Source organism: Canis lupus, chromosome 8 (genome assembly GCF_048164855.1).
Source record: "Canis lupus baileyi chromosome 8, mCanLup2.hap1, whole genome shotgun sequence".
In the NCBI taxonomy this organism is placed as follows: Eukaryota; Metazoa; Chordata; class Mammalia; order Carnivora; family Canidae; genus Canis; species Canis lupus.
This window is the reverse complement of record NC_132845.1, coordinates 30101448-30123559: the sequence shown is the minus strand read 5'-3', so window position 1 is coordinate 30123559 and position 22112 is coordinate 30101448. Positions and strand designations below refer to the sequence as shown.

At 31.9% G+C, this 22112-nt stretch overlaps 1 protein-coding gene across 4 annotated transcripts in view; it reads left to right on the top strand.

The window, feature by feature from the left end:
* The window catches only part of COL11A1 (collagen type XI alpha 1 chain), a 196786-nt gene that overhangs the window by 66575 nt on the left and 108099 nt on the right, over positions 1–22112 (top strand). Inside the window, exons 6-23 of one of the 4 annotated variants that reach the window (XM_072834734.1) lie at positions 748–864; positions 1468–1560; positions 3480–3734; positions 4480–4542; positions 6201–6242; positions 7249–7311; positions 8314–8388; positions 9448–9531; positions 11623–11679; positions 14966–15019; positions 17972–18025; positions 18142–18195; positions 18373–18426; positions 19620–19673; positions 19794–19838; positions 21171–21224; positions 21654–21698; positions 21992–22045. In XM_072834734.1, coding sequence (XP_072690835.1) covers positions 748–864; positions 1468–1560; positions 3480–3734; positions 4480–4542; positions 6201–6242; positions 7249–7311; positions 8314–8388; positions 9448–9531; positions 11623–11679; positions 14966–15019; positions 17972–18025; positions 18142–18195; positions 18373–18426; positions 19620–19673; positions 19794–19838; positions 21171–21224; positions 21654–21698; positions 21992–22045 — 1317 coding nt within the window. The remainder of the gene's footprint in view (positions 1–747; positions 865–1467; positions 1561–3479; positions 3735–4479; positions 4543–6200; positions 6243–7248; positions 7312–8313; positions 8389–9447; positions 9532–11622; positions 11680–14965; positions 15020–17971; positions 18026–18141; positions 18196–18372; positions 18427–19619; positions 19674–19793; positions 19839–21170; positions 21225–21653; positions 21699–21991; positions 22046–22112) is intronic. The other 3 variants (XM_072834735.1, XM_072834736.1, XM_072834737.1) reach the window with 3 other exon arrangements.

The window sequence follows — 22112 nt, the reverse complement described above, 5'->3', positions numbered from 1 at the left end:
GCAAAAATAATGTATTAACCAGAGACAGATCTAATTTTGAATCTTTTAATGTTTCACAAGTATTCTGTGCTCGTTTTGATCTGAAATCTCTAGCAATGAAAAAATAAAATCTAAAATTTATTTAGAATTTATTTAGATTTATTTAGAGATTCTAAATAAATTTTAGATTTTAGTCTTTCATTAGTTTCAGTATTCTGTATAGGCTCCTCTTCCTTGCATTTCCTTTCCTCTCCCCTTTCGACTCACAGCATACACATTCTTTCATACGTGGAAAGACTACTCTCCATATTTTAAATTTTAAGCATGTAGTTTAATGGGGGAGGGGAAGTACCCATTGAAATTACAGTAAAATTCTTAAAGAGGGGCCTTGTGCAACAATTTTTACAAATAAAAATTAACATGAATATTTAACCACTGCGACCATGTACATAACTGCTGTGTTCAAAATAAGTCATTAGCTATAGGTTTTGAATATTAATTAATTTTGAATTAATATTCAAAATTTTTAGTTTCATCACAATCCTAATCACAATTCTGCTCTTAAAAAACCTGCTTTGTCACTCCTATGTTATTATACTCTGTATAGGAAAGTATAATACTTCTTGTAATACAAAATAACATTTAAATAACAGCATTTCCTTGCCTCTTAACCTTTACCACAAGTAAAAGTTAAGACAGTTACCACTTTGTTGTTAGTATTACTTGCAACTAACAAAGTCGCCTGATATTTTTTCCTTTGCAATGTAGTATGCACCTGAGGATATAATGGAATATGACTATGAGTATGGGGAAGCAGAGTATAAGGAGGCTGAATTTGTAACAGAGACACCCACTGTAACTGAGGAGACAATAGCACAAACCGAGGTAAAAACAAAGTAGCACCTCTGTGTATGGTGTCCTGTTTGTTATTCTGTGGTTTCCTATGTCCGCTGTTCTTCAAACTCGTCATGAGCCTTTCATTCACCTGATTTCTATGAACCAATAACTGTGATTTTTATTTGACAGTAGCCGTCCTGAAGGAATGTTGCTCATTTTGCTTTGCTTGTTCTTCCTTTCATCCATGCTCTTCATTTCCCTTTCCACTTTATTTATGTTTCCCATTCCATCTTTCACCACGTTTTACAGAAAAAGAAATCCAATTTCAAAAAGAAGACGAGGACAGTGGCCACTAACTCAAAGGAAAAATCCAAAAAGTTTACACCCCCTAAATCTGAAAAATTTGCGTCCAAGAAGAAGAAAAGTTATCAAGCAGCAGCAAAAGCCAAACTAGGGGTAAAGGTAGCAAAGAAAAAGCAATCAAGATCTGTCCTAGATAAGCTGGAAGATCTCTGATGATGAGTCATTGTCCTAACCCAACTAGATAAATGCTCATTTGGCTAATCTGATAACCCAATTAAATCATGATTTCCCTCAGTTTGGGATTACTTTACATTTTTATAATTGCTTTTCTTTTGAATTTATCACTAGGCAAATATCGTTGATGATTTTCAAGAGTACAACTATGGAACAGAGGAAAGTTATCAGACAGTAGCTCCTAGGCATGTATCTGGGCCAAATGAGGTAAGGTCATTGACACTATTAAGTCCCTGTTCAAATTTTTTACATATGTAATATTTCTTAATACACTTCCCTCTGAGAGAATCTATAACCTGTGAGAAGTTCCTTCTTTTTATCCCCTTACTGAGGTAAGAGGAACAATAGCATTGGTTCACTGTTACTGGAAACAGGTCTTTGACAATCAGTCAATTCAGATTTTGCATGACTCTTTGCTTCATGCAAATGCAAATTGATTAAACTGAATTGGCTGCTATCACTTTCTTGATTGCTCCTGGGATTGAGCAAGCTTCTCAACATGTTGTGATGAAAGGTATTCACAGCATGATTTTTCTGTGAGGAGATTCCTCTAAAGTGAAAATTGTATCACAAAATGATACAATTAGAATTTATTTCATCTGACCAATAAACATGCATTATTATGACAACAGACTTCTTGAGAAAATGTAGTCTTAGTGGATTTTAATAACTATTTACATTTTCAAACTTGTTAGGAGTATATGTTTATGATTAAATTAATATATCTTACCCTTTTTCATTCTTTTCTAAAAATATCATGAAAAACTAAGTGTATAATTCAGTTTACTTTTGTGAAATACTTGTCATGCTGGGTATGAAGAATACCTGAGTAATTTACCTGTAAGAACATTTATAACATGTGTCCCAGTGAGACAAATGAACCCAGTGGTGCATTAAATGCAAACACATACTTTAGAATAATATTTAGGATAAGAACAGATTTTATGTTTCATGTAGTCCAAATTAATCATTTTCCAGAAATGGTTATCTTTAGTCAAGATGTCTATTTGTCTAACTAAATCACCTAGTATTTTTAGTTCAGAGCTGTGAACATAGTAATATTTGGATTTTGGATAATATGCACCCCTTGTAAATAATATGTCCTCCTTGTCTAAGAACACAAAAATATTATGGTTATTGGAAATTTTATTTTGGTTTCCAATTGCTAATTTAATCATTTAGCCACTTTTTTACTTACATGATTCTGTGTACTACTATTCAATACTGTTCTGTTATCTAGATTCACTATTTTGTAGAAATTAAGTTACTTAAAATGAAATTCGAAGAGTAGAAAGATAAATTATTTAGTTTAAACCTCATCAAAATCATAATATGGATAAAAATTGCATAATAAATATGGTTTAAACTTATGCTATAAATAAAGAATTACTTATGTGAAAAAGAAAGTACACTAGGTTTTTTTTTAGGTTTATTTTTTAATCTCGGAATATTATTGATATATTACTTGAAAGTGTACATTTATTCTCTACTCTTTATGAGATTGCACAGTGATATATTTTATTTCATTGTCTCGAATTTTGAGGAATATAATTTACACTGTATTTGCTTTATAGAAATCTTTCCTTATATACTTGATATTCTATAAAAATTGCAATGATAAGTCTCAACATTGGCATGAATATTTTATTTTTGTGATTGAAAATCAAATTTACATGGTAAATTAACCAATCTATTAGGCTAGTCAATTTTTCTGGTAGCAGTTGTATTTCATAATGATCTGTGACTTTAAAAATTAAGCAAAGTTTTAATAATCATGCATATTTCATTTCATTATTCAAGTCTTAAACTATAAAGTAAATATAAAATTGACTAACACGTTTTTATTTTTTCAATGGAACAAGCAAATACACATGCTGAACCATGTGAATATTTGCAGTTTATTGGGAAAAGTACTTTGAAAGCAATATTTCCTTGTACATACCAATGTACAAAAATATTTCTTTCGATGATACTGAAAGGCTATCTTTTTCGGCCTTCAGGCTTGCTTGAGTAGCATTTAAATTGCTTCCCGTCACATTCCATCAAACTGTAATTGCAAATGCTTACCTTGCTTTACTAACAGTAAACTTCCATGTTCTTCAACTCCTTGCAACTTAAATTAATAGCCAAATCCAGTTGAAGAAGTATTTACTGAAGAATATCTAACTGGAGAGGATTATGATTCCCAGAGGAAAAATTCTGAGGATACACTATATGAAAACAAAGGAATAGACGGCAGGGACTCTGACCTTCTGGTAGATGGAGATTTAGGCGAATATGATTTTTACGAATATAAAGAATATGAAGATAAACCAACAAGCCCCACTAATGAAGAATTTGGTCCAGGTGTTCCAGCAGAAACAGATATCACAGAAACAAGCGTAAGTCAGTATTACGCTCTGTGTCATTGTATGTCTTATTTTTGGAGTATTTTCACATTTATCCTGATGTCTTCTCAGGTGTAAAATACAAGTTGTGTTCATATGTAAATTGTGAATATTTTTCACTGTTAGGATGTCTTGATAGATTCTTCCTCTTGGGAATCTTCAGCAGTATAGCTTGGCCTACACTACCTGGGTCTTCATTTGAAAGGATAGTCTTGAATAGAATTGTATTCAAATTATCTTGTTATTGATAAGATTAAAAATAGTTCTCATTTTGGATAGTAAGTCTAATTTCTGATTTTTAGATTTATTTGATTTTTTTAATTGTGAAAATTTTTTTGGTGATGCTCAGTATGGTACCATATTTGTTATTTTTTTTTACCTTTTGACCTCCTTCACCCATTTCTCCCACCCCTCACCCCCACCTTTATTTTGTTAAATTTAATTTGATGACACTTTTTTCTTTATGCCTTGGAATAATAATTGAGGTCTACAGATGTCTTTATCTTTCTATAATATGTCTTTAAGAAACAATTACTTAATTTCATTAAAAAATTGTATTAATGTTCATTATGTTTTCCTTTTTATATTTTCAGTATCTAAACATTTAATAGGTTTCTTTTTAAAAAACACAGTTTAATAGGTTGTTTTTAAATGCACTTAGACGATTAAATTTTCTATAAAAATACTTAAATGGCCTTATTTACTTAAAGACAGGCTGCTTGAATTTTTCACTCAACAGATAAATAGCCATGGTGGATATGGAGAAAAGGGACAGAAAGGAGAACCAGCAGTAGTTGAACCTGTAAGTATTGGTGAGACTATATTTTAAAGGTTGGTACAATTATTTATTTTGTATGACCCATCATACAACTTTAAATTATTATATATGTTTATATGTTACCATTAAAGATTCTAACGCCCTGAAGTTTAAAATGTGCCACAAATAAATGAGTTAGTGAGGCCATTTCTGGCAAGTGATATTTCAATCAACCAGGAAATACAGAGACATAAATTTTGGAATTGATAGTAGCTGAAATTTTTCTATTGTAATCCTCTTGTTTTACAACAAAGAAACCTGACCGAGACCTCCAGTTTAGGTAACTTGCTAAAGTTCAGATGTTGGTGGTTGAAACATAGTCAGACATTAGCTTTTCTATCTCCCTTCAATTTCTCGAACTTGACATTATTAGAAATATATTATTTGACTTAGATACTTTCTTGTGCCTATTCAGATAATACCATGTAATGATATGAAAATATTCTTTTTAAAATTCATTTCCTTTCTTCCACTGAAGAAAAGATCTTAATTTACTCCCGAAGTGATTTTTACAGTTTATCTTGATCTTAATGTTATTACTATTCAAGATATTGGTAAAAAGCAAATTCTTACTGGAAAAGCAATTTTACTCTTGTTCTCCTTCATCACCAACTTGGGGAAACTGTTTGCATTAGAACTAAAGACAAAATGCTTAACTTTTTGCCTCAAGATCATGAAAATCATTTCAGAAATTCCAAGGACATAAAAACTGCAAAACTAAATGGGAGTGGGTGGGTTAAAGGTTAAAAAAATATGTCTATTAGGACGTTGCTGGCTATCTACAGTATTACTCCAAAATTTGAGAAATCATGTCACTTACCAAAGAATTTAAAAATACTTTTCCAGAAGAATTTGCCCTTATTTTTAAAATTTACAACCATTTTTTAAAAAAATATTTTATTTATTTATTCATGAGAGACACAGAGAGAGGCAGAGACACAGGCAGAGGGAGAAGCAGGCAGGAAGCCTGACATGGGACTTGATCCTGGGTCTCCAGGATCACACCCTAGACTGAAGGCGGCGCTAAACCGCTGAGCCACGGAGGCTGCCCTACAACCAGTTTTTAAATGATGAAACAATCTCAGGCAGTAGAATAGTTTACTTTGTGGAATGAGTTTCTCATCCTGAAATAGTGCTCTATTCTCTTGTCTGTTGAAGAGTTTATCTCATATCTCATATTTATCCCCAGTTCTTGTGCTTGGACTTTTTTTCTCCTTTCCCTAAATTAAAGTGCTTAGGTGCCACTTAGCTTCCATTGTTTCATTCACACAGTAAATATTTAAATTCCTGCTCTGTGCCAGGCATTATTTTGGGTGCTGGGAAAACTTGATCAAATTTCTTTGCTTTGTCCTTCTTGGGAGCACTTTGCATATTCTCCTTTTAATATTACTTTTCTGAATTTTATTTCTTCTCTAATAAGTTCACAGATTCTCCAAGACAGGGACTGTGTTTTCTGTCATTTTAAACTCTCTTCCTTCCCCATGCAAAACTCTTCATAACTGGTTTTATATGGAAGAAATAGAGAATTTACTTTTTAAAATAGCAACGATGTGGTGCTATGTTAGAACTGCTTAGACAAGAGGTTAGGGGTTAGAATCATTTCACTAGTAATGATTCTTTGTCTTTTTTTATTATTATTATAGGGTATGCTTATTGAAGGACCACCAGGGCCAGCAGGACCTGCGGTATGTAAATATGTCAAGATTATTTTTGTCTTAATTTTTTAAATTATCAAATATAGAACTTCTATTACATTATTAAGTTTATATATCTGATACTACTTTGAGTATTGAATGATAGAGTCAAACATTTTTTTTCAGAGGGCCTGGTATCTTTGAATTGCTGTCTGATTTGGCTTTCCACAAGTTATTCTTTTAAGAGCAGTGAAATCAAATTTTGTTTAGTCTTCTTTTCTTTCTTCTTTTTGTTTTGTTTTGTTTTGTTTTGTTTTTGCTTAAATATCTCTAGATCCCTAGCCTCATTTTCAACTTTCTATCTGAAAGTTCTGATAGTGAAAAAAAGCCATCTTTGTTTTTATTAAAGAGGAATAGATATATCTCAATAGATGGAGTTGGAATTCTAGGTAGACAGTAGCTGCCTTATTTGTACTTCCAAATGCCATGATTGTCAGTTTCCATTGTCACTTCCTACCGAGGCAGATGTTGCTTGGTGTCTTATTCTCAAGTAGTTGTACTGCTCTGACTTTGTAAGAAATCTCTGTCTTTTGTGGAATTAATTAAGTTCTTGTCATCTGAAAGAGATGTGTTATGCTGATGCTTTTAAATACTTATACATAAAGGAAAATGTGAAAATGCCTCCAAGTGAAATGATTACTACATTTCAACTTTGCTATCACATTTTTGAGGTCTAATTATCTGAGTGTACCATTTCTTCATTAAGAACTGGGAACCAGCTTCTATTTCAGGGACTTTATATTTGCATGTTCTCCTTTACTGTTTTTCCTTGGAATGTCTGCCTCCACCCCAAGAGCAGCTTCATGGAGGAAGCATTGAGCTAGCTACAGAGTGGTTCCCGTATGTTTTCTTTTCATAGGAAGATAAATAGGGCAATTGATTGGAAGACAAGTGCATATTTATGATATATAAAATGAGCTCTTCTTTGGTTCTGGTAAGAAGAATTCTCCCGAATGACAATGAGTTCTGACTCAGGTCATGGTTTATTTCTCTGTAGGGTCTTATGGGTCCTCCCGGTCTACAAGGCCCCACTGGACCCCCTGGTGATCCTGGTGAGAGGGTAAGTGAAGGGACTCTTTATAACAAATAGTATAACATAGATTAACTTAATTACAATATATTCCACAAGTTTAACATGTTATCCTTCTCACTAGAAAGGGAGAGAAGTCTGTGAATTCAATGTGCAATATTTTGGTTAACTTTTGTAACTAATTTCAGAAGTGAGGATAAAGAACTTGTGCTTATCTGTGCTATAATTAATAAGAAAACTTTTATTTTCAATAAATGTCCATGAAATGAACCTGCTACATTAGATTCAGTTCTTTAGTCTGAATTAAGACATGTTTTCTATGAACTCAGATGAGTAGTTAGTTGGATTCTGATAGACTGAGTTAATAAGCCTGAGTTCTAATTTGAAGAGCATGTCCTGGGTCACATGGTAAAATAGACCATTTGTTTTAAGTCCAAACTTTCCTTGCAAAATCTCTTTCCTATTTTCCCCCTCTATTCATGAGTAACCAATAACTTTGTGCATTATTAAAATCCTGTAAAACTAGTGCAGTGAAAACCCTTTCAGAGCGCATGGGTGGCTTAGTTGGTTAAGCATACAACTCTTGTTCTCAGCTCAGGTCTTTTTTTTTTTTTTTTTTAAGACCTTATGTATTTATTCATGAGAGACACCGAGAAAGAGGCAGAGACTTGGCAGAGGGAGAAGCAGGCTCCCCACAGGGATCTCGATGAAGGGACTTGATCCCAGGACCTCAGGAACATGACTTAAGCCAAAAGGCAGATGCTCAACCACTGAGCCACCCTCAGCTCAGATGTTGATCTCAGGGTCATGAGTTCAAGCTTTGCATTAAGTTCTATGCTGAGTGTAGAGCCTCCTTAAAAAAAAAAAATAGCAACTCTTTCTAGAAAGGTATAGTTACCAAAAGGAGATAAACCAAGGAGGGGAGGGCAAAAACAAATTAGTTAACGTAGACTAAAGTTATTAAAGGTTATTATATTTCTAATAAATTTAATTATTTAATTTATTATTAATTTTGATGATTTGCTTTCCTAGGGTCCCCCAGGACGTCCTGGTTTACCAGGCGCTGATGGTCTACCCGGTCCTCCCGGTACCATGTTAATGTTGCCGGTATGTTTTTTTTTTTTTTTTTTTTTATTGCTATAAAGATGACTTGATATTTTGTCATCTTATTGCTGAAAAATATTGTTGAACCATATTACAGAACAATTAACTGAAACCATTGTATGAGTTAGAGATACTTGAAATCAAGCAGCTTTTAGAAATGACAGGAAATTTTATTAAGACATAATTCTGGTAAATATTAATCTCTGCGTTAGAACTAAGGTTTCATTATTTGATTAGACTTTGGCAACAAAGCTTAGAGGTTGTTTTTAATATTTCCGATAGTGTGCCTTTATCCTGAATCATATGATTAACATGCATTTCATGTGTTACTTAATATTAATATGCTATTTATCACCATAGACAACAGTTGATAATTTAAAGACATATCTATATTGTTATTTTTCATTTCTCAAAAATTATTTATTTATTTTACCGTAGGATTGCTTTTTTAAAGTTGCCATTGTCCTCTGGGAAAAAGTCCGATTTATTTATTTAAATGTAATAAAATTTAAAGTAATAATCAAGTAGAGTAAGAAATGGACTCATCTGCATTTTTAGTTAAAATAAATAGGAGCTTTAGAATTTTAGTATTTTATGGAGGGATAGAGGGAGCATTAATTTCCTATTATAAGAAAAGATAAACAAAATGAAGATATCTCAAGGAAGATTTCCTCTATATTCATACAGATTCCAAAAGTTTCGCTCAACACAATGGCAATTGTTCTATAACTACCACTTAACTGAGTACATTTGTAATTTTTACAAATGTGTGAATAAAATAGGTTGCATTTGTGCAGGTAAAAAATATAATGACCTATTTTGGATTTTTCAGATATTATGAAATTTAAAATTGGAAATCTCTTAGTCTCTTCTACAATTTGTAAACATGGTTCAGAAAACTTCCATTATGGGCAGGAGAATAAAAAAAATAGATATCTTGATTAGTATAAGTTACCTTGTACTTTTATAAAAATCCCATCATTTTCAGTAAATAGTTTTTAATTAGTGATTAAAGCACCTATTTGACAAAGCTTAATTTTGAGCTTCTTTATGTTCTCTTAGTTTCGTTATGGAGGCGATGGTTCCAAAGGACCAACCATCTCTGCTCAGGAAGCTCAAGCTCAGGCGATTCTTCAGCAGGCCCGGGTAAAAGAGAAAAAACATGTATTCCCAGGAGCTGATTGTGTCAGATTGTGTGTGTGTGTGTGTGTGTGTGTGTGTGTGTCTGCATCTGGAGGAATCTATCATAAACAAAATACTTCTGGATAGTACATTGAATTTAGACAGAAAAAATGTTGAGGTTATAATCTTATTTTTTCCAGTAGGAATATTTTCTTTAATTGAATATTAAAGTTAAATGTCCTTTGTAGTACTGCCATATATAATTCTGGCATTAACACACAAACCGTAACACAAATTTTCTAAATATTTTTCAGAGTATTGCTGGATTTATACCTAACACTGTATCTCTCATATATAGTCTCTCTTTGCTAAGACAGAAGTTAATGATTAAAAAAAATAAGAGTAAGGTTTGAAATAATTATTTTTCTTTTAATCTAATAAATTAATCAGGATATCCCAAATAATCTAGCAAATTAAGTTTTTTAAGCATTCTCATAGAAGAAAGAAACCTTCAATATGTGTTTCAGTTCTAATCATCAAACCTATAATGTTTTTACAAAATCCATTTAGTTTATAATCCTTCATCAGCTGTCAGTTTCCACTATCTTATAAGACTTATAATTATATTTATTTTTAAATTCATTGCAATTAAAAAGTCTAAAGAATGGACTAGAGAAGAGTTGAAAGTCATATAATATTTTTATTCATAATATGGGGGGGGTTTAAGGAAAAAGGAAATAAAGGACTTACATTTGGTATGGATATGGGCCCACTTTCTAAGTTATATAAATCATTTCTGTGATAACTTTGTGTAAATTTATGAGTATATAAAATTTAACATCTATAAGTCTATCATTATAAATTTATGAGTGTATAAAATATCTGAAAAAACATAAGTGAAGACTATAATTTACTCATATTTATTTATGTATTTACTAAGTCTGTTATTCTGAAAAGATGCCATTATTTGGCTATATCATGTACAAAGACAGAAAAACTTAAGCACTTGTTTATTAGACCTTGGCATAACACTTACCTAAAAATATTTAAAATAATTTGCTAATGACTCCTACAATTAATCATGTAAATTATATTACTTTCAACAAATTTAAGGTAATTATTTGAACTTAAATGTTTTATGAGATCATTAAATTCCTCATTTTATTAGTCCTTTTAAGTTATTTGGAAATAGGTAGCAAGCATTATAATTCCAATTTTTCAGATATTTAATCTCAAGGATTAAGAAGTATATTGTCAAAAATCTCATGGTGAGTCAGTAGTGGCACTTTGGAGATCCTACTGTTTTCATCTTGTGCACTTTTCTAATATGATTTTACATATTGTTTCTATTACAGTATTATTTTTGATATCTGTTTTGATAATCTAAATATTCATCTTTTGGAATCACTAATATTCAAAAATAGCTCACCATACTAATTTAACATCTATCAAATATTTACCTTTTGTACTCCACTTGTTCCAGCTTTTCAAGTATGCTAATTTCACATTTCTAATATTCAATATCAATAGTGCATGTAATCAATCTATCATGCCTATGATTATACAAAATGAATGTATTTTTCTTATAATGTTAAATTTGAGATTTTTTAAAAATAAGTGTATTAGCATATTTTCTGATCGGTTTTGCTTGCTTTCTTGCTTTAATTGTCATAGTTTTTCCTATAATATTGGTAGAAACTTTTTATTTAAAGTATCTCAAACTGTTGCCTCTAAAAGAATTTTCAATGATAATTAATGCCAACATGTTTGAATCTACATGTTATTTTGAAGTATATTTTAGAGTAGAAAAATTATAAAATATCAGATAGCTTATACTAAAATCTATTTTAAATTTTATCATTGAATAAATCATAATAATATGGTACAAGATTGTATACAAGATACAATAGTTTAAAGAACATCCAATTCTTATTTAGGTCACTTATCATTCTAGAAACTTGCAATTCTTCAGTAATCAGGCACTCTTTCTAGCATATAGCTATTACACCTGTGTTAATCATCTGTTACTTACAGGTAGCTTGTGCAAATGAATATTGTGGTTTAATATATTTATCCAGGAGAGCTTGCCTGAGTTTGGTCTACTTTATTTTCTAGATTGCTTTGAGAGGTCCACCTGGCCCAATGGGTCTAACTGGAAGACCGGGTCCTGTGGTAGGTTACTTAATAAGATCATGTTGTTTAAATCCACATTATTAGTAGTTTCTTGTGCAACTTTAGCCAAGCATTGTTCATATTTACAGCTAATGAAAATAGGATACATATGCCTATTTATGCTTGATTATGTTTCCATTTTAAGTCTACTTCAATTCAGAACTCAGTAAGTTTCAATGAAAAAGTATCAATGATGAATTTTCAAATCAAATAAATACGATGAAAAATATAATTGTTACGTACCTATTAATTTTTCAAATTATAAATATATTTTATTTACATAACATTCCAAGTTATTAAAATTCAATTTGATATTAAATTATTGAGACTTAACTTTATGTTAAATAGGATTTTCATTAAAGAAGAAAACTATTTGAGGCCAGTTAAATTATTCCATAATATGGGGAGCAAGCAGGATGCTTGGCTTAAACTTCAGTTTGCCTTCAATATTCCACAAAGTGCTTCAGATATTAGAGAAATTAATTTGTCTTTTGGAGACTTTTGGAAAATGACAGTGTTTTATTTTTCCATGCAAGCTTGCTAATAAGCTAATATTTTCCAAGTGGTTTTTAAAAAATATCTTCAAATATTTTGAAAGTTTTACCAAATGTTAAACAGTGTAGCAATTTACACACACACACACACAAAAAGAATCCCTTTAAATCACCTTTTTTTCTTAAGAAAAAGTAGGAGTAGGAGGTAGGAGTCCAACCTTGTTTATGATTGATTTTAGAATTAATTGAGTAAATAATTTCTATTTTAAGTGTTTGTTTTTCTATAGAAAAAGTTATTCCTCTTACTCTTTCATATGATTTTATATGCTTTCGATATATTTAATGAAATGATGTTTATAGAAACTATTACTATGAACATTAAAATCTTGTATTTGATTTACTGAGTAAACACAGCAAAACAGTTTTATTCAAGTTTGAATCAAGTTAATAGTCTTCTAATTATTTAATCTGTTTTACGGATCATATTAGGATGATAAATCATTTTCTTCCTGTATTTTATTCAAGGATTTGTTATGTAGTTTACATACATTTATGGTACTCCTAACTCAGTCTCAAAAGTTTGTACATCTTACATATTTTGAAGCGGTATACAACTCAATGGTATGGGCTCATGCAGAACATATGTTCTGGCAAAATAATAAGAAACATGGAAGAGTTTGTGTTACTTAACAAAGGAAAGAATAGAGTTAATATTTAATTGTTAGTTATAACTCATATTTATACAACTGAAGAAAATCATCAGCATGCTAATGTTCTATAAATCTGAGGGCAGAAGAATTATCTGTATGTTTTATTAAAAATAGTTCCTGGGCTCCAAACTTGAGATTCCAATGATGAAATTCAGGGTTTGGATGTGGCAAACTATATTTTTAATAAACGCACCACCTGATTCCTATGGTCACACCTGCTTGGGAAATACCACAATATGTTACTTAATTTAAAAATATCACTCCAGGATCCCCTAAAACTCCATTTCCCAAAGGAATTTTCCTATGCATCATCCTGACAAGCATAAGCCTAGTCGATCTGTAGATGGTCAGGGCAGCGATGAGCAGAAGCAACAGAAGCATGTTCCATCAGCAGTTTGTGTTTTCACCAGTCTTAGAGGGTCAGTCATTCAGGGCGTGTTGGCAAGGAGCAAAAATTGGCAAACGTGCACACGTTTTTAATGTCATACGTTGGATTCAAGATTAATTGATTTCACTCCTTAAGTCTTTGCTTTAGGAACTTTTAGCTTCCTTAAATATTAAAAGTAGGTGTTGAGAGAAAAACATCATATTGCTTCTTTTCACCATTTCTCTTCTATTATCTCTTTCTCCAAAATGTCAAATTATGATAGATTTTCAAATATCTGTTCATTCTAGAATCTAAAACTATTTTATATAAAATGAACAAAGTCTACATCAATATATTCAGATACAAACATATACATTCTTCCAATGAAAAATTCCTTATTCAGTTGTTTTCTCCAATTGCTTTTCTAGACAAATGGAGGCCTATATTATAAAATGTACAGGAAATGTAGAAAATATTGTGTTATTTTATTCTGTTACTGTCAATTATTAGATGATGATTTTTAAAGTGTTTGGACAGAGTAATTATAATTTGTTGAGTAGGTAGTGCTATATACAGAGAATGTAATGCAGTAAATTAATTAAAAACAAATTGACTGTCCTATAATTGTTTTCAATTCAGTGATTAATAATCTGATTTAATATAGAACCCTTAGGTTTTCTCTTGAAAAAATTTAGTTGCGAGAAATCTTAATTAAAAACGTGAAGGCTATTCTTTAATTTTCAAGGTTAGAATATTCATGTTACTTGATTTTCCATATTTCTTAGGAGTCAGATTAATAGTTATTTTCCTTTAGAGCCACCAGGAGGCTCTAGATAGCTAACATTTCCAGACTTAGCACAATTTTTTTTTTGTATAATGATTCAATGCACCATCATTTGAATGTGTATCGATTTAAATAAACCAGAAACTTCTTAAACACCCAAAGTATACTTCTGTTTGAAGTTAATTATTATCACCATGTTCAATTTTAATGTCCTAAAGCTTTTTAGGGGAATGAACAGCCTAGTATTTATTTTAAAACTCACAACACTTTATAAAGTGATTTTATATTTTTTCCAGTTAATGTGCCAGGTTTTTATGGCACTTTTTGAATTATGTAAACATTTGTAAGAGATTTTTGTCATAAGGGCTTATTCTTGTGGGAAATAAACAAACCACTTTGGGGAAAAATGCTTTGACATTATTTCAGGACAATTAAAATGATAGTTGTAGCATCTGTTCTTGACATTTTATTGCTATAGAATTCAGTGTCTGAGAAATTTCTGAGTATTAGAACAACAACATTTTGCCAAGTCCTTGCTGTATAAATGGATTCAATGTATACCTGACTCAGTAAAAATATGTTGCCTCTAGTACTACATCACAGTATAATAATAAATAATGCCTTGAATATCATCGTAAGTACTGTAATGGTATACAGTAAAGAAAATTTCAATGTGACTTGATGAAATTGGCTTCTGTGTAGTTATGTGTAAAATAGAGACTTTTAAATATAGTTTACCAACTGGAATACAATAAATCTGAGAAGAGATGTATTTCAAAGGACTTGAAAATTTTATTGTATTAAAATTATACTAATTTGATGAAATATATTTTTAATAGTGTTTAACTATTTCATGTGAAAATGGTAAGATTAAAGTAGTTAGGGAATTATTACTCAGTTAAATGATTATATTCTTACTTTTTCTCTACAGGGGGGGCCTGGTTCATCTGGTGCCAAAGGTGAGAGTGGTGACCCAGGTCCTCAGGTAAAAACAATAGTCTATTTTACTTCTTTTATTTTTGACTTCATTTTATCTTATAGAGGTAATTGAAGTATCTGCCATCTGTTTTATGAGGAAAGAAATTACTTACATTACTTTTAAGTTCATATCACCTCCTTTAATTGAAAAATCCCTACTGACCAGTTGACTGCCAACGACTTGACTAATTTAAACAATATTAAAAGAAGATAATAAGCTAGGATGGGAAAGGCTTGATAGTAATAGGCCTTTAGAATATTAAATTGGCTTGAAATTTTACAGAGCAGAGCAGAACTACTGCAATGGTACTTTTTAGTGGCCCTGCCTCAAACCCACGATATTTTCTGTGGAGAGTGAATTTAGCATATACTTTCAGAAAACAATACTTAACATACTTAAAAGTAGCTAACTTTAAGCATTTTTTAAGAACTAGGAAATTATCAGAATTGAGAACAGCTGAGCTGAAATTTTTTAAAAAGGTTTTAGATTATATTTACATGGTACCAAATTTAAAGTATTATGTTTTCTTGAATGATAATAAGTAGATAGAAACATTCAACATAAGAACATTGTGAAGTATGCTTATTCTAGAAAATAGTAAAAATGTGACATTTAAAAAATACATTTATTTATCGATTTAAGATTTTAATTATGTATTTTAGAGAGAGAGAGAGAATGCAAGCAGGGAGAGGGATAGAGAGGGAATCCCAGACTGACTCTGCACTGAGCATGGAGCTCAATGCAGGGCTCTATTTCAGGACCCTGAGCTTATGACCTGAGCCGAAATCAAGGGTCAGAAGCTTAACCAACTGAGCCACCCAGGAGCCCCTAAAAATAATTTATTTTTAAATGAAAATACTTCCTGATATACTCAATAAATAGAAATTCAGATTGGCTACAGGAACTCTCAAGTGGCCAGTCACCGATTTTTTTTTCTTTTTTAAAAATTGGTTTTATTTGGCGCATGTGGGTGGCTCAGTCAGTTAGGTGGCTGTCTCTTGGTTTCAGCTCAGGTCATGATTTCAGAGTCCTGGGATCAATTCCTGCAGGCAGCTCTTGCTCATCAAGGAGTCTGCTTGAGGATTCTCTTTCCCCTTCTGCTGCTCCTACTCTCTCTTTCTCTCAAATAAAATTAAATAAATCTTTAAAAAATAATACAATAAAATTGGGTTTATTTTTTCAAAATTACAAGGTGAAATTGAATTTAAAACCAATATGTATTCTTTGTGATCACCACCATAATCATCAGGATAGAATGGTTCTATAACTTTAAATATTTCTTGGAGCCAACCCTTTACAGTCATATCCTCCCCACCACCCCTAATACCTGACAATCACTGATCTGTTCTTTATTATTACAGTTTTATCTTTTCAAGAATACTGTACAAAAGAAATCATGTATTATGTAACTTTTTGAGACTGGTTTTTTCATTCACCATAATGCCTTGAGATTCATCGCAGTTGATGAGTGCATCAATAGTTCGTTCATTTTTATTGCTTAGTAGTACTCCTTTATACGGATACATCGCAGTTTATTTTGGAATTAGAAAATAAATCAAAGAAAATTGAGAAACATAATTGGGTGATTCAAATTATGGCAGTCTTATCTTTCATTCTTGGTTAATATTGCCATGGAAGGTTGGAAAACATTGCAACTTAACTGAGAATTGCATAAAATTACTGAAATGTCACTATATGAAATCTAGAGAGTTTAAGCTTTTGAAAAATTTATAATTTATTTCATCATCTCTTTACAAAATAGTTTAATTTAAAGACATTTTGTAGTAGTCACCATGGATTTTGTGGTTTTCCTTGACTCAAGTCCAAAGAGATACAGTATTAGATGAAGCAGGATCATTTTCATTAAAAACTGAGATTTGTGCTGTTAGTATTGCTCTTTGCCTTCCGGCTGGAGTACGGGGTAAAGTCATCTTGCAAAAATAATTTTCTAAAAAAGCTGTGGTCTTTAAACCCTGTTTATTAGACAACTTTAATTTCATATTTCCATAATCAACATTGTACAGTGAAGATAAAAGTTATTTGTAATTTTGAATGCGTGTTACATTTGCTACCACACTCATTATATACATACTGTTTAACTTTAAAACGGATATGGTTAATTAAATATAAAGGCCTATGCAATGTTTATATTAGGACTACATTTGATCTATTATTAACTGTGTAATTTTATTTAAAAAAACATGTGTATCAATCCTCACATAAGACATTGTTTATTGACATAATATCACATTGCACTACTTCAAGAAAGATGCATATTGAGAATCTTTCACCTTTAATATGATATGGCATGGTGCCAGGCAATAATTTGCATTAGAGATCCCAAATAATCCTCCAGCATTTTGTAGATGATAGAAAGATACATGTGCTAGGCACTATGCTGAGGTGTAGGGATATAATGGAGAAAAGGCTGATTTAGTCTAAAACCACAGCAGATCGCAATTTAGTGGGAGATTCAACTATGAAAAAAGACAATTATAATTCATGTGATAAGTTGAATAAAAGAATAAATATGTAGAAGAGGATCTCTAAAAAATGAAGGGGAAGGTGAAGGAAAGAGGATTGGAAAGAAAAGACGAATGAGATGGATGGTTAAGAGTGTTTTCAGTCAAGGGAAATGTAAAACCCAAGATTTCGGGATCAAAATGAGTGAGGATTTTTTTTAAAGATTAAAATATCACTTTCTTTTGTTTAAATGTAATCAGATCTCCATAAACTTAAGAAGATAATGTGGCCCTCTTTTTTTTTTTTGCGAGGAACCTTTTAGAAAAATTGATTTTCTTCTGTTTTATGTGAACTTTTATGTAAGAAATAATTTTCTTATGCCAAAACGTTTAAGGGAAAGCTAAGAACATAGAAATTTCTAAAACCATCTCAATGTGATTCAGTGCATTGACCAAAAATTCCATAAAATGAATAAATTTCAATGTTTTGATATAGGGCCCTCGTGGTGTTCAAGGTCCACCTGGTCCAACGGGAAAACCTGGAAAAAGGGTAGGACTGGTTTTCATTGTATATATTGATGATCTGAAATCATCAGTTACCTTGTTTCCTTTTACTTTGTGCCGATAGGAATCCTTTATACTTAGTCATGTTCTTGGCATTACCAGGGTCGTCCAGGTGCTGATGGAGGAAGAGGAATGCCAGGAGAACCTGGAGCAAAGGTCAGGAGCTTGTACATTTCTATATTTGGATCTTGTATGTTAGTTCACTCCTGAAAATGTTATATTTTATGACAGAGTTTCCTGTATGAATGAATCTTTCACATTTAAATTACAGTATATAATTAAGTTGGGAATATGATGATGATGATGATGATGATGATGATGATGATTTTACAGGGAGATCGGGGATTTGATGGACTTCCAGGTCTGCCAGGTGACAAAGGTCACAGGGTAAGGTATACCATTCTGTTACTTTGCATACAGGGAAAATACAGGGATATTATGAAATATATTAAAATTGATAGGCTTTAAGAAGTCAAAAAAAGAAAATTAATTTAAATATTTATGAATCCAATAATTTAGCAAAGTATTGCATCTACTACCTACTTTAAGAAAGATAAATAGAATTACACACAGTATCAATACAAGTTCATTATTTTTAGACATTAATCATGTAAATATAAATCCAGGTAGAATCTTTATGTACATGTATGTGGAAAATATTATATTTATACAAAGCCAAGCATGGAGATTGCATTTTGCCTCTAATTTCTTGCCAATCATCTTAATGTGCCTCTTATAATTTGTCTATGGAACTATACTTAATAGAGGCCCCTTTAGACAGTCTGTCATTGCTCTAACAATATACTGGGCACTGTATTTTATTATCCTGTTCCATGGTGCCCAAAGATAGAGACACCACAAGCTATTTCTTGTGATAATATGAGTTTGCAGTGCAATGCAAGAGCTTATAATTTGCAAAAGCTAAACAAAGCACCATGCTGAACAGGAATCCAGTGGATATTTTTAGTGGGAAATTAAGCAAAGAGGCTGTCTCTTGGGCAAAGGACAGCTTTGGATCTTCACATTTCCCTTCTTCAGAAGTAAGAAATGAAGATAAGAAAAACTTTACACAAATAATATAAAAAGACAAGAGTAAAAGAAAAGAGAATACCAGAGATGTCAAGCAAGGTATTTAGTATATACCTACCATATGTCAGGAGAAATACACAATTTTGTTTTTTAAAAAATTAAAAATGTCTTTAGTTATCTTGAATTGTGCTGATTTATTATGAATCTCTTAGAAACAGAAAATAATTTAAGTTAAATTTAAATTACCAAAGAGTATCCCAGTTTAAGACAATCTTCAGTAAAATAATTTTCTAAATGATTTAATTTATATTAAGTGTCTGAAGATTATTTTAGGTATTTTATTCAAACCTTTTTTTTTTAATTGAAGGAACTTTTTTTTTAGCGTAGCAATGTATAAAGTCATTTAATGTAAAATTATGATTTATCTCCACAGTGTTTTGAGGAGGACAAAGAAAGTATAAGTTTTCCTGTCAAACTGGATAGCTATAGGAAACACTTCTAAAAATTCTGCCTTGTTTCATTTTCTCATCATATTTGTATTTATTTAATAGGGCGAACGGGGCCCCCAAGGCCCCCCTGGTCCTCCTGGAGAAGATGGAATGAGGGTATATTAAACTTCATTTATTTTAAGAAATATTTAAAATGAAAACATAAGAGAACAAAGTCATGTTGAATTGATGTGTTGTCTGCTTGCACTTCCCTCCCATTCCTCTTGTCAATTACAGGGAGAAGATGGAGAAATAGGACCACGGGGTCTTCCAGGTGAAGCTGTAAGCAACTTTCTTTCTTTCTCAATAATACCCTGTTTTGGAAGAATAGTGACTGGTGTTTTACATATAAAGTCAATGATAAACTCAGGTAATTATAAGCTAACTAACCAGGTAATTGTTATGGGAAAGCATTTTAAAAGAATAGCACTCTTTGATATACAGAAAGTCTTGGACAATTGAGAGGAAAGAAATGTAGAATAGAATATTTTTTTCAGGCAAAAAAACTTAGTTTTTATTGCTGTGTCCTTGTTTTATTTGATTTTCTTATGTCAGATATAAGGATAAAATATGCTAGATTATATTATTTTTTTCTACCGAATTATACAAATGAGGAAACTGAATTGGGAAAGTTTAGCTAAAGCTAGCTAATCAAAACTAGCCAGGCCAGACTCTAACCATACTAGAGCCAGTCTTCTTAATTTCAGTCCTAGCCTGTCACATTACAGAGCCTGTCAACTCAAAGGCATAAGAGCTCAAGGGAATAGGAGAGGCAGTAAATTACTGTACTCATTTTTCTAAAGAAGGAAAAGAAGATGGAGCAGATGAAGGAGGGGGAAAAAAGAAGAGAAGAAATTAAGTTTAAAGAATAATAATTTTAAAAAATCTCTCAGAGAAATGGTTTGTATAATCTGCATATATAGTTTATCTAAACAGTAGTTTGTTTCTTTCTCTTCATGATATTGTCTCAAGAAGGAGTTTACCTAGGGGCGCCTGAGTGGCTCAGTTGGTTAAGCATCTGCCTTTGGCTCAGGTCCTGATCCCAGGGTCCTGGGACTGTGCCCTGTGTGCCTTGGGTTCCCAGCTCCAGTGGAGAGTCTGCTTCTCCCTCCCTCTCTCTGAGCCTCCCCGCTGCTTGTGCTCTCCCGCTCACTCTCTCTCTCCCCCTCAATAAATAAAAATCTTTTTTAAGAAGAAAGGAATTCACCTAATACAAAAGAAGAAAATCGGGATTTTTCTATATGATTGAATAATAAGATTTAATAATTTTCAGTGTTGCCATTTAAAGCAGAAAATGACACAAAACTGACATAAAATATTAAGCCATTTCCCATTTTGAAAATTCCCCTACTGATTCATATGTAAATTTATAGAATCAAAGGTACACAGTTTATATGCTAAAACTACCTGTTATCCATTCTGGGTATAACAGATCAGTATAGACATGAGATATTTGTGTTACATAAAGATAGCATTTTAAACACAATCGGCAGTGTGTTAATAGAAGATGCACAGATATTTTTACTCTCAACATTACATTAAAATCTCTTTAGAGGAGGAAGTATATTTTGAGGGCATTTCTTATGAGGACATGCTATTTTTTTTTCCTTCTAGGGTCCACGAGGTTTGCTGGGACCAAGGGGAACTCCAGGACCTACAGGGCAGCCTGTATGTATTGCTGGAAATATTCAGAATTTTCTAGGGAAAGCTTGTTCAGACACTTTAAAGCTCAAGGCCATGGCAGGATTCAGTAGACAGCTAGGTCTTTACTGCTTTATTAGGTTCTAAGACATAATGATTCTGTCCATCGGTAGATGGATTATTCTCCACTCTACCCCTTTCTTTCCCTTTTAGTTTATCTACTTTATTATTTCATATCAAATTTCCAGTACATAGTGGAAAATGCTGCCAGGTTGTCTCCAATGTGGACATGGAGAGGAAAGTATAGACCCTGCCTTTTTCCTCATCTCTAAATCCTAAAATGATTTTTAGATACCCTAGGCCAGTGGATGTCATGCTATTGTTTTAATTTTCTGTTGTAGCATTTAAATTTCTAAACATCTATATATATATTTTTTTTCTTTTTCTTTATTGAAGGGTATTGCAGGTGTTGATGGCCCCCCAGGACCAAAAGGAAACATGGTATGTAGAAAACATCTGTAACATAACTCATTTCTGCAGTCTAGGTATTAACCAACAACTTTTGTTGCTAAATCTAAAATAAAAATTTCAAAAAAAATAAAAAATAAAAAATAAAATAAAAATTTCTTGCAACGTTTTGCAAAGCCCATTAGCTTCTGCTAGCATTAATGTTTTGCAAGATTTTCCAGATTCTCCATAGGGAAACTGATTTGGGGACTGTTTTTCAATTGAGAAGAAGAAAAAAAATATGTGAAATAGCTCTATTAAAGACTCTTTATATTTTTCTCTGGCAGGGTCCCCAAGGGGAGCCTGGACCTCCAGGTCAGCAAGGGAATCCAGGACCTCAGGTAAGTCTAAGCCGCCGCAGCTCCTTTGAGGTAATGGGGTAAGATGCTATCTTTTCATGAGAAAACT